This window comes from Tyto alba, unplaced genomic scaffold (assembly GCF_018691265.1).
Source record: "Tyto alba isolate M040663 unplaced genomic scaffold, T.alba_DEE_v4.0 Super-Scaffold_2, whole genome shotgun sequence".
In the NCBI taxonomy this organism is placed as follows: domain Eukaryota; kingdom Metazoa; phylum Chordata; class Aves; order Strigiformes; family Tytonidae; genus Tyto; species Tyto alba.
In genome coordinates this window covers 4,410,098-4,422,996 of record NW_024881282.1, presented here as the reverse complement: position 1 = coordinate 4,422,996, position 12,899 = coordinate 4,410,098, and the positions used below count along the sequence as shown (strand labels likewise).

The window sequence follows — 12,899 nt, the reverse complement described above, 5'->3', positions numbered from 1 at the left end:
TTGCTCTGGCTAACTGAAGCTCTCTTTCCATGGAATTTTTCATCATTCAGCCTGGGGAATTCCTAACATTAAAAAATTTATTAATAATTTTAGATGTCCTTTACACCTCAGTGAAGAAAGATAATGAAGCATGAGGTCTAGGCTCGTTACCATCAACACTGAGAGCTTAACACCTTTCACTGAGTCAATTTACTAAGCGTATGGATAATCTGTATGACACAGATGCAAATTTTGAGCTTTGTTTTTCACCTGTGACCTTGCTGAGGACATTTCAGCACACCCTGAATAGTTGAGCTAAATGTGCTGGAAATTTCCAATCGATGAGTATAGCTTGTGGAGATCTTGCAGAATTAATAGTGCATTGATCTGTTAAAGTGTGCTCATGCATTTTCAACTCCATCCTCTGCTGAATGCCTTCTGGATGTTATACTGGAATTTACACTTGGCAGGTGGCCACATGCAAGTGACTGTGTGTGTACCTTCAGTGCTCAACAGTTTTCAAAAAAGCATTGGCTCACTCTTGGAAATGATGGGAGTGATACAAGCTAATAAGTTTGCAAGATGCATGTTTTGCATAAGAGCAATAGTTTTCTGTTAAGACATGATATTCTAATTCTCAGAAATTGCGTAGGATGTAGGACAGGGCTTGGTTCCTGAAGGGGTGGTCATGTCTGCTAGAACATGGTGGGTGTTTTTTTCCCCTCCACGGGTGATGCTCATCCATAGTTATTGCTGTGCAGATGTTACATTGCAGTGGACTATATGAACACTCTAGAATGTGTCCTATGTAAATGTCACCTGCAGTCTCATTTTGACAGACTGTTCATATTCACCTGCTGTTTTAATCTGCTGTGTAATGCACTGTAAAGCCATATCCCACATATACAACTGAAACCTGATGTCAGTGATGGCAACTTGCTCCCTCTGGATCTTTGCATTATTACTGTGAGATTTGTGCGGGTATTTTTGTGTAAGACAATACTTGCTTTGCATATATCACTTGCTTGTAAAATACAAGTGCTGTTTTGATCCTTTGTTTCCAATATCTGTCTCTGTTGTCTGTGGTCTCTTTTTGAACAGATCTCAGGACGAGTTTGTTATATCAGAGGAAAATATGGATGAAAGTGAAGATGACCCACCATCAAACGAAGACAGTGATTCAGAGTTCTGTGCCCGCATATCCAGGCGACACCTCTCCAGGCCCATGAGGCAAAGCAGGCGGTTACGAAGGAAAACAGTCAAGAAAAAATATTCTGAAGATGATGAAGATGAAGATTCTGAGGACAATTCAAGCAGAGAATCTGGTGAGTGTAAGAAGTCTTAGATCTATTATATTTTCTGTACTGCAGAGAGGAAGGGTGGAAGTCTCAGTTTCCTGTCATGACTGACACTACCTTGTTTGCTCGCTTTGGTCAGGTCAGAGGTCATCTTTGCTGTAAAGCAGTTTGCTACTTGTTCTGCTGTGAATATTCTGCAGGAAACTGGGATTGAGTACTAGGTTCTTGGCATTTTAAGTAATTATGTATTTGAATGAATGCTTGTGCTGTGATTCAGAAGGCCACCTTTGTAGATAGTTTCAGCTACTCCGTATCTTCCTGTTCAGCATATGATTGCAGGGAAGAGAAAGGATGGAGGCAAAACTGTACTTCTTTATACAGGTACTTTAAGCCCTTCCGAATACCTTTGAAAAATCTTCTGAAAGAAACATTTTCCCCACCTTAATTTGGAAGAAAATTCCTTTGGCTGTATGCTTTCTGTGTTCTCTGGCAGACTGGAAAGCAAACGGTAACACCTTGAATCTCTCTCTTCTACAATCATCCTTTTTCATCTTTAGTAACTGAAGACTCTTGCATAACAGGAGAACCTAATAATCCACTTTTTTCTACTTGTCCTTCAACTAGTTCGCTTCCTGTTTGCACAGTTTGAAGTGGGAGGATAATATCCATGCAATACTTAAACCTTTTCATGATTGGCATCTTTCTCTGAAGACTGCCCTCCTTGTTTCTGCTTTGCTTGAGACCCAGTCCTAGAAAGTGCCAGATATATAAGCCCTTATTTTCACTTATTTTTATTGTGAATTGAAGGTACCAAGTACACAGGAGTGCTAACTTACTGCAGTGTGTGTTACCTTTCCAGTGTTTTATCTGTCTCTAGAATATAGATGAACATGTTGGAGTATATTGCTTTGAAGTTCTGGTTTCCAAGAAGAGGGTTCATGTATGGACAGATGAGGATAGCTATATGGCACTTAAAATAGTTGTGGTCTCCCTGTCCTGAATGCATCGTGGCACTAATCGTAAGCTATCAGTGAAGATACTGGCAGAAGTCTAATGAGATTGCTCATCTATTCTGTGATACACAGGACCAGCTATTTGTTTCCTGATGGACACATATCTGTGATAATCAGCTGGCTCCAGTATCATTCCATACATATCTAAGAGTATAGTCTTAACTATGTGTTTCTCTCTTTTACCCCTGCTATTGTCCCTCAGGATCCTGCTCTAAGCCTATTTTGAGCTAAGGAAGTAAGGTACACTGCGAGTGGCTTTGTTTTCAGTCTCCAGAGATGGACTTTCTTTCTGAAGGTGGTTGTTCTTGTTGACTTGCTCTGATTCTTTCTCTGATATTTTAGGAAGTAAACGGGATGCCGCTTTGATCTGTGACTCATGTCAGGCACTAACTTAGGAACAGTATGTGATACGTGTAGAAATGTGTCTTGGGATAATTGTTCTGGCACAGCTCAGTGAAAAAACAGCTAAAGTTGATTCAAGGCTGTTTTCAGCTGATGTAAATAAATTTATTTCTTAAAGACACTATCTGCTGGTGTAGGACAAACTGTGAATGATGGTAAATTTCTTCTATACAGTTTCTGTTTTAAGCAAACTTACAATTGAGTGAGACTGATTTTTGTTGTTAATTTAAATTCTGTAACTCCGAGCTTACCTGGAGTTTCATCTTGTCAGTGGTCTTTCATCTACCTATTCTTAAAAGGGTTTGAGTAGAGTACAATTTATTTAAAGTTTAAAGACAGAAGGTGCTTTGCAGTGTCAGTGGTAATGTGCATCATCAGCTCCAATTCAGTAAGGTTGTTTGAACTGTCAGGGACTACAGAGGAGGCATCTTTGGTACCAGTAGAGATGAGGGAACAAAAACACTGAAAGGAAACCTTCTGGAGGAGTCTGAGGGAGACAGGGAAAGGGTTTGTGAGAAGATTTTAAAATCAGGCAATTCTATACTGGTGGTGAGTGGGGGAACTGATGCATGGGCCTGGAACGGGTCAGGGTAACGAGGCATTATGGTTGAGACTCTTGTGCTGGAAGAGCACGTGATTTTATTGCTGCTGGTCTAAAGCTTATCTTTAGATAAATGTTTTAATGGAGTAACACACATCACTGTTTCCTTCTGTACAGAGAGTGGTGATTACACAGATTACAGTGATGATGATTACCTGGAAACCAGGAGGAGAAGATCAAGACGGAATCAGAAGAGACAAGTTAATTATAAGGAAGATTCAGAAAGTGATGGCTCACAGAAAAGTGTCCGATATGGGAAGGAGTTAAGAAGAGTTCATAAACGCAGGCTCTCCACTTCAGATAGTGAAGGTAAAATAAACAGTCCACCGTTTGCAGGAGGTGGTATATGTCAGCATTAGCATGAAGAGGAAACTATATATAATTCAGAGATTTTGGAGAATCTTCTTTCTAGAGTTCCTTGATGTTTCTCAGAAACTGTTTCCTTCTGAAACAGTCCACTGGTACTTTATGATGCACTGTTACGGTCACTTCTCAAAGTCATCGTTGTCCCTAATCCTGACTTTTAGGTCTGAACTGACTGTGTCAGGCATGGAGTGCTGGGATTCCAAAATTGGCACTAACGTAACTGTTTCACCGCTTTTCTGTTAAGAGGTCACAAAGCTTCGTCCCACAAATCTTTAAAGATTCTCTTTTGTAAGAGAAAAAGCTATTACTTCTGGTGCCCTGGTTGTGTTTGTGCTGGTGGTTAAGACTCATTCAATGTCCTGTTTGAAGGAGCTGCGATAAGTACAGAGGAAGCGTGCTCTCAGTAATGTCAGTCACACCACGAGCGACTGGTGTGCGTTTTGATGTAGAAATAGCTTTTACAAAAGCAACCACTGACTTTGGGTGCTTTGCATTCTGGGCGCCCAGCTTATGAGACCTTAGGTCCGGCTGTCAGAGACGCTGAGTGGTACGGGTTGCAATGGATGCCAGACTTCCTCAGAAAGTCAGCTGCGCTTGACAGGCTGAGCGCCTCTGATTTGTAGGTAAGTTTTGGAAGTGCTGGCCTGAGTTTACACAATGTTAGAGGATCCTCGGTAGATGAAGGGAAACAAGTATGTAATGCAATTGTATAGTATCTTGAAAACTTGATCTTACACTTCAATACAGTCTGTTCTCAGAAGTAGGATGTGTAGGCTCTCTGCGAAGAATCTGTTGTATGGTGGCCAAGTTTTTTGCTACCAGCACTGGTACCTTTCAACAGTGCCTGACTGACAATGTCTTTTCTCCATGAAATCGCAATTCTTCAGGTATTTTTGGTACTGGCTTTTTACATATTTAAATCTGCACCATTTAGTACCATTCTAGTGCTCTCCCACAGTATGTTATAAAATATGTAGCAGCGTTACTGGAAATGTAATTATGTTGAAAATATAGGAACTCTGACAGAGTCTCTACCAACTCGAATCTACGTTAAATAATACCCTTTAAAATGACAACTCGCATGCATTTCTAATGGAAGTCACAAGGAGACAACAAATGGTGCTTGCCATTTGATTTTTCAGTCTCTGTCTTTTCTCACCTAAGCCATCAAAGGTCAATGTAAAGGCTGTCAGCGTGTAGGCAATATTCCATTAAAGGGCAGCAAACTTCAGGTGAGGGGCAGTGTTCACATGCTTGAAAGAAGGTGTGTATAATTTGGGGGTGGTGGGGGTATAGCCCAGTTGTGTGTGTGTGTATATATATGTGTCTTTTTACAATAGTAGAGCCAATCTGTGCTATCTCCGTTTCTGGAAGGGTGTAAAGCAGGTGCTGTGAGGTTAGGGATACAGTTCTGCGATATTCCCAGGCTGCAGTTATCTCTTTCAGGGGAGAATACCTGCCTCCACCGCCTCTGGTGGTATTCAGATTAGAAACAGAATATCAATAAATTGTTGGTCTTTGCTACTTGAGCAGTTTATTTGAAACGTAAAAAGAATGCAAGCATTTTGACATGGTTGGGGAACCTGGGGAAGCAGACGGAAATGTGTGTGGTGAGAGAGAGAGATGGCTTTTTAATGAGTGTGAAAGATGAAAAATAAAAAAGTGTAATTGTTTTGGTTGCACTCAGATTTGCTAATGGCTTTAAGTCTGCTGCTTATTCCAGAGAGCTACACATCTAAGAACTCGGAAGATGATGAATCCACAAAGGAATCAAAGCGATTGATTCGAAAACGTCGGCGAAGTACAGATGACTACTCTGAGGAAGAAGGAGAGGATGAGGAAGACGAAGGGAGGCCTGTCCGCAAACGGCTGAATCGAATCGAAACAGATGACGAAGATAACTGCGAAAATACTAACAACGACGCAGAAAACGCCGCTCCTGCAAATAAGCTGCCAGCACCACAAGCTCCTCAAGACACCACCAAGAAGCACTGCTACCGGATAGAAAGCGATGACGAAGATGACTTTGATAACGTAGGGAAAGTAGAGAGCCCTTTGGACTACAGCCTGGTAGACTTGCCTTCCACCAACGGACAGAGCCCAGGTAAAACCATTGAGAACTTGATTGGGAAGCCAAGTGAGAAGACCCAGGCCCCCAAGGACAGCACAGCCAGCGCCAGCCTGGCGCCCAACGGGACGGGGAGCGGGCAGGAAGCGGTAGGGCCGGAGGAAGATGAAGATGAACTTTTGAGAGTGACTGACCTTGTTGATTACGTCTGTAACAGTGAACAGTTATAAGACTTCCATTTTTGTGCTAATTTATTCCACGGTAGCTCATACCAGCGGGCCAGTTATTAAAAGCTGTTTTATTTTTCCTAGAAAATTCTCCACTACAGTATCACTTTTTAGAAGCAAGAATTTCACCAGTCCTGCAGTCTTTCTGTGAAGTGACCAGTTTTGAACTTTGAAGATGAATTGCTGTAAATTCCCTCTCTTACCCCCCCCTTCTCCTTCCAAGTCCATGGTCCTGGGTAATTTCACTCACAAAAACCTTATAACAACAAGAGATTTGTATATTTTTGACTTTATATTTCCTGAGTGCATACAAATTTGTGGAAATGGGTGGTCTAAGAAAGCATTCCAAATCGGTCAGGGCCCAAACCGGAACTGGGGTGGGTTTGGCTCAAGGGGTGGGGTGGGGAGGGTGGTGCAGAAGCACTTGTGCTTTAGCTTTTTCATATGAGATATATATTATATTTAAATGTTCACAACTTAGATTACAACTTAACAGACAGTTAAAAAGAAATTAATGTCTGTACTGTCGCATTTTGTGAGTTGTAGGTTAACATACCATAGCTCATTTTAGTAATCACCTTCATGGAAGCAGTTTGATTTTAATACTGGAGGCAAACGGAATTATTAGAGGCCAAGAAGGTACCAGAAGCAAGAACTACTATCCATTATGACTTGCAGACTTTCCTAATAAACATCCTTTAAAGTGTTTGTACAGTAAAGTGTACTGTAATGAAGTTTTTGACAGTCGAAACATGCTAGCCATGAATTTATAAAGCTATCTCATGCATAGTTCATCAGATGGTCTTCGATGCACAGTGTCTAGTGCGAGGACATATCGGTGTGAAGTTGTCTGTAGGTTGGATGGCATCTTGACGTGCTGCAAACTTGTACAGACACAAGAACCCTGCGGTAGCTGCCCGGCCACTCGAGTTTCACCATCTGTTGGAGTATTCTGAATGAAAAAGTGTTTGTACAAACAGCACTGACCACAGAATGACAGTGCATCAGAGGATTGAGGGCTTTTCAAATAAACCGTGACTGGTCCATTCATGTCTTTAATATCTACTTCAAATTGAAGTAAACAAATGGAACAGTTTTCCTTTTGGAGGTTTTCTGTTTGGGGTTTGTGTGTGTTTTTGTTTTGATTTTACTTATCTGCCTGGATGTATTAGCAGGTTTTGAATGTAGTATTGGCCTTTGGCCATTAGAATTTTCTTAAAGTACATTTTAATAATCGTCATGTGACCAACTGATTTCAAGAAGGCAGTATTTCTGAGAGAAAACGCTTGACTCCAAGACATCTCATCAACTTTTGAGTAAGCATTAAGTGGTATGTGCTTTTATTTGAAGAAAAAAAAAAAAAAAAAAAAGACAAGAAAAGATAAAACACAACATGGGGCACATAAAGAACAGAGCTGAAATTTGTTTTGGGTAGCATTCAGTTTTCTCTTTACTCTGAATTAAGATGCAGGCTGTATCATTTGTACATGTTGTAGCCCACAGACAGCTCAAACAGATCTGCCAAACACTGAAATCCAAAAAGGTCACATCTATTAATCCTTTTGCTCTGAGATTTGGATTTTTGACTGGTGCTTATGTCCATTGCCGGCAATGGATGCACCAAAACTGCTGCTGCCACCGAGGAGTGAGTTCTCCTTTCCTGCCCCACCTGATTCCCTTCCATTATATTGTATTTACTAGTCAGTCATTAAGCACTTCTGTTTTCTTGTAATAAAACAGGCATTAGGCCTTTACTAAATACCTCTTTAGAAAACCTAGATCCAAAAATTATCTACCTTCTGGCCTTGAAAATCTTGGTTTTGTTTTTCCACCTCTTTCTCCACAACTTCCAGCAGAACCACTCCATGACTCTTACTCATTTGGGTTCTAGCAGTGCACATATCTTGCTATAAAACTAGATTCAGCAGAGACTCAAATGGATGGAACTCACTCATTATCTCCTGTGCTAAGCAAGCTTGTGATTTTAAAAAATGAGAAATCACTCTTTCTAAACAAGAACTACATTCTATTAAGGATTAAATATTTTTTCACCCTGCTGATGTTTTCATAAGCAGATATTAAAACAGGGTAGTAAAAACCCACAGACGTTTAGAATGAGTTCTTAAAAACATATGCAGCATTTTAAGCTACTCTAGTATTTTCCTTTGCTTAGGTGATACATAAATGTAGTGCTTCTACATTTCTAATATACTTGTGTTTTAAAACAAGCAAGAACACATGGCTTTCACTTCTCAATGTTAGTAATTGCTGAGCATTTTTAATACTTGCAATGCAAACTGATTTGTGTGCAGCAACACTGTGTGACCGATCGTTTCTTGTTTTGGCAGTGCCATAATCTTTATTTTGCTGCCTGATGGAGCCTTTTAGTATCTGATCAGTGCTGCAGCAAACATTCTCTTGGTTGTAGAGTCAACCCCAGTGTTAAGTACTTAGGGGGCAAGTAATTGTGATTGTAGGAAAATACAAAAAAGCTACCAAATACACTGACCAGGAAAAACTCGAGTACTGAGTTAGGGAGTGATGTAAAAGCAGGAAAGACCAGGAAGCAGAGTTGGAGCATTGAAACTTACACCAGGACCGCTGCGTTTTAAAAATGCAGAATGACAAGTTGTTACCAAGTTTTACTTTCTATAGGTCACTTTTCGAAAAAAACTTTTCTGTCTTCTAAGAAGTCACCTTTGGTACCCGAGACAGCTTCATCCCCAGGATCCAGAGTTCCCCCTTAGACCAGTGGCAATGTGCAGGTAAAAACTGCAAAAAATGCCCTAGAAAGTCTTAACATTTTCGAACTTACTTCTCTAATTTCTAAGACTTCCTGCTTGGTGGAAAATGTACAGTCTCCTATTTGGGAAGACATTTTCTGACATGAGGCAGGCTGACTGCCACACAGGGTTCATGCTGCTGTAGTACGTATATATGATTCCAGAGTGGAAACATCCTCCTGGTGTCCTTACAATCTTGTGCTCTTCTTTACTCATCATGAGATCAGAAGTTAAATGTTTTGGAATAGTGATCTTCAGATGTGGCTTTGGACTAGCAGAAACCACAAACCGTAGGAGAAATGGAGTGAAAACTGGCCAGGGATTTTTTTTTTTTTATATAATGGATTTAAAAGTACGAGAACAAGCAGCTATTAGCTGAACATAAAAAGCATTTATTCAACAAACTTGTTTATTCCACAGGTTGTCACTAAAAGTTTTGTCTTTTTAGACTGCAAACTCTTCAGAGCATAACTGATCGGGAAGAAGGTGAATTGGTTTCTATGTGCAGTTCAAGTAGCATTGATGAGGGGAAGAACCTGTAGGTCAAGTGGAGGAATGGACATTTTTTGTGTCACGAGGATAAATGATGGCTATTTGCTTTCTTGCATGCAGCCTGTGTGACTGTCAGGGACACAAAGTGCACAGCGGGCCCGCTCTGTAATGAGTGAATGTGGTGTGTTAATCCAACCAGAAGGATGGTAAAATTAAGAACTCAAAGTTTCACCACAGTTGCTGTCTTCTAGTTATGGAGTCTTCTAAACCTGAGCGTATTCTTGATTTAAAAATGGAAAATAACATCACCAAACTACTAAAAAAACCCTTAGTGTTGAAATCTGCTAGGAAGTGCCGAACAATCAACTCTTTGATAGTTTGACTTTGTACATGTTGAATTACACTATAAAATCACTGCATCTTCCTGATTTTTTTTTAATGAAAGGATTGCTCCAACAGCATTTGAGAAACAGAGATGCTTTTTTCTAAATTGCTCGTTTATGAAGTATGTCACCTTCAAGATTTCTCTGCATTGAAGCGTCTCGATTACTCTTCATCTCTTGGGAGCTAATGACTTAGTTGAACTTGTTTTCTGTTCACTGCTGCCTTTGTATTGCTGTGTCTGAACTCTTGGCAAGAGACCTTACTCAAACAACCTCAAGGGGAAAAAACTATGTTCACAAAAGAAGAATTGTATGGTGGTGGTACCCTTGTGTTCTGATTTGTCTTCACATCTATCATTTGAACTGGATTGGTATCCAGATGCTGCAACTGATTAATAATTTTAATAGTTCTTTGTCAGGGTGTCCATTTTATACCTATGTTTTCAGGTGCTTATAAGTTGGGTTTCAATGCTCTTCAGTATGGAGGCCTGGTCTAAACTTTCAAATAATTGTTTCAAATTACATATTTTCACAAAGTTTTATGAAAAGTAAATAAGGAATTTTTATGGCACCTGGCTTTTTAATTTACTTTGTACACAGTAATTTAAATAAATTATGGCAGTAATGCTGGCCCCCGGAACTGGTCTGATGAAGAGATTTGTATCATGTAGTTCAAAATGGCAATATATAGGCCTTGAAAATTGTTTTTGGTACATGTGCAGTGACTACTATTCACGGGCTTGTGTCACAGAGATGCAGCGTGCACCCTACATATGTATTTACATTTGACATATGCTTCCAATTCACTGGGTATATAAAATCCTTAAATATATAAGTATATATATATATTTAAAAAAAAAAAAATCAAATATCTTCAACCAAAACAGTAACTTTCTGAAAAAATCTGTATTGAACATGGTGGGGGAAACTCCAGCAATTCACATGAAGGAGCACAATTCTTCAATTCCTTAAGTGTTTAAAACTTCTAGAGAAGCATTTAAGATACTGTCTGAAGTAATGATTTGCAGGATCGAGCCCGCATTTCCTGGTAGTCTTTTCTTCCTCCCCTTCCCTAACAGTTGGGGAAGGGACTATATCTCACTTAAAATGTTGGAAGGCAGAAAATAAAAAATCCAACAGAAATTATCCTTATTTTTTTTCAAGTATATACTGATGTAAGAAAAATCCTGTATGACTAACTTTTGGTGCTTTACAGCCGAATACCCAATCTGAGACCTAGCAGAGAGTTCTGGCTTCAGAAATATTTATCAATTGAAAATTATTTCTGAAGCTGGACACCCAGCAGTTGGGGTATCAGAGATTACTAGCTGCTTCTGAAAATGCACATCACTTACCAAGCTCTTATTTTAGATTAGGTGTAACTAACTGAGATGATAGTTCCAAACAGCAAAACGCGTGCTTGGGAACCGACTGTCCCAATGCTTCAGAGTAATTTAACTTATTTTGTATATTGCAAAAGATGTATATTGCTTAGGATGACACTTAAAAAAGATTGTGTACAGCTTCTGGGGGAAAGAATAGAACACTCTAAAGTAGATAAGTTTTTATAATTGAATATGTGGTATAAAGGCTCCAGATTTAACTGCAATTAAAAGGAAGTCCTCCAACTTTGGTTTTTGACTATCATTTTGTAAATGCTGGCACCCCACACCTGAGCTGAGAAGCAGGAGAGGGGACAGTACAGCAGTTAGAGGGGACACGTGCTTAATGAAAGCACGTGTGTCTGCAAATATATCTCCTATTGCTACATATAACCCCAAAGGTTACTAACGAGAACTGAACGATAGAGTCGCTCTATCCGTTCAGTTGGTTTACTTTGTGCACTTTGCAGCACTTTGTGTATAGTCAGTCTCACTGGTTCCCCAGGTGCAGACAGAGTCACTTTCTCCTGCTGTTTGAACGTGTGTGCGAAGAACAGCAGGAGATGGGGAATGGATGGAGGGAAGTGGAAAGGAAAAACGTGTATGCAAACCCATGCCATTTGCAAGACAGGTCTTGGACAGGCCTAAAAACTACTTCTGACTCGCCCTTTAAAGACTGTATTTCCAATGGAAGGTCTCCATTTAGGTGAACCATCCCGATGCCCTCCTTTTCTCATCCAGACCTCCAAAGTAACAGAAAAATCTACTTGAGGTCTCTTTCCTTGAGGGAATCAGTAACGTTCCAGCAGCACAATGCGGATGTGGAGAAAATTAGGATCAGTCCATAGAGTATTAGGACAATGTTTGCCTCTGGGGACGTGGGTCGGAGTCCACAGTTTGCTTTGTTGTTTGTTCCTGTGTACCACACAACTAAACTTAGATTAGTCTGTCAGAACTTGACTTAAATGATTCTATGGGGATAAAATCCTTCTACTAAGACATATGGTAGGCCTAGTTACCAGTGCACCGTTTGTTAGTTAGAGCAGTTAAAAGTCCTTAATAGATACTAATCTGCTACTCAAGTTAGGGGTAGAAAAGGAATTCAAATCATAAAGCTATAAGCCCCCCTTCGTTTTCCATTTCATACTTGTTATATGGACTCTAAAATCTTGTACAGTACCTTATTCCTATACTATATTCATTAAAATGGTACTCCTCCCCCTAACTCACATTAAAATGGTTTGTTGTTAATGCCAACGCGTTAGGCTGCTAGTTCCTGCCTGTGTTTCACAGCCCTCCTGCAGCAGCCAGGAGATGGTTTGTGACCGACGCAAAAGCGTAACATCACTGTTCTTGGTATGCACAACGGTTCTTGCATAGGCCCAGATCCTGTATGTTAGACAAACATGGGGTATATTCAATGTCCCAGGTAACAGAACAGGCTACTCACTAGCAGAATGGTTATCCTCCAATATTCTGTGAGAATTAGATCAAACTTGCCAGATAGGTCTCTTGAAATTTAACATATACTTACATGAAATACAGTTTTGTCTTACTCCTGTGTGCTGTTTGTATGTTTGCAATGAAACCTTGAGTTCCTTAAAAGTGGTCTCATTCACAGTTGGCCTCATTTTTTATTTTCTTTCTCTAAAGAGTTAATATGGTAAAAGTTCCACAAGCAGAGCTCTTTATGTAGAGTTTAACCCTTGCGTTTCTTGAGTCCCTAGGTTTTTCAGTCTCTCTTCAATCATGACTTGCTACAATATCAAAGGGAAAGGACTGAGGGGACACACATTGTGTGTGCGTGGAGGGGGGGGGTTACGCTGAAAAAACTGGAAGTGTTATTCTTGCTGCACATAAACTAGGTGGTGCTTTCACTGTCCCCCCCACACACCAGAAATATCA

At 40.1% G+C, this 12,899-nt stretch overlaps 1 protein-coding gene across 1 annotated transcript in view; it reads left to right on the top strand.

Annotated features, from left to right (window-relative positions):
- The window catches only part of RSF1 (remodeling and spacing factor 1), a 63,935-nt gene extending 52,695 nt beyond the window's left edge, over nt 1-11,240 (top strand). Inside the window, exons 14-16 of the mRNA XM_042792942.1 lie at nt 1,081-1,304; nt 3,411-3,602; nt 5,383-11,240. Coding sequence (XP_042648876.1) covers nt 1,081-1,304; nt 3,411-3,602; nt 5,383-5,957 — 991 coding nt within the window. The 3' untranslated portion in view covers nt 5,958-11,240. The remainder of the gene's footprint in view (nt 1-1,080; nt 1,305-3,410; nt 3,603-5,382) is intronic.
- The last annotated feature ends 1,659 nt before the right edge of the window (nt 11,241-12,899 follow it).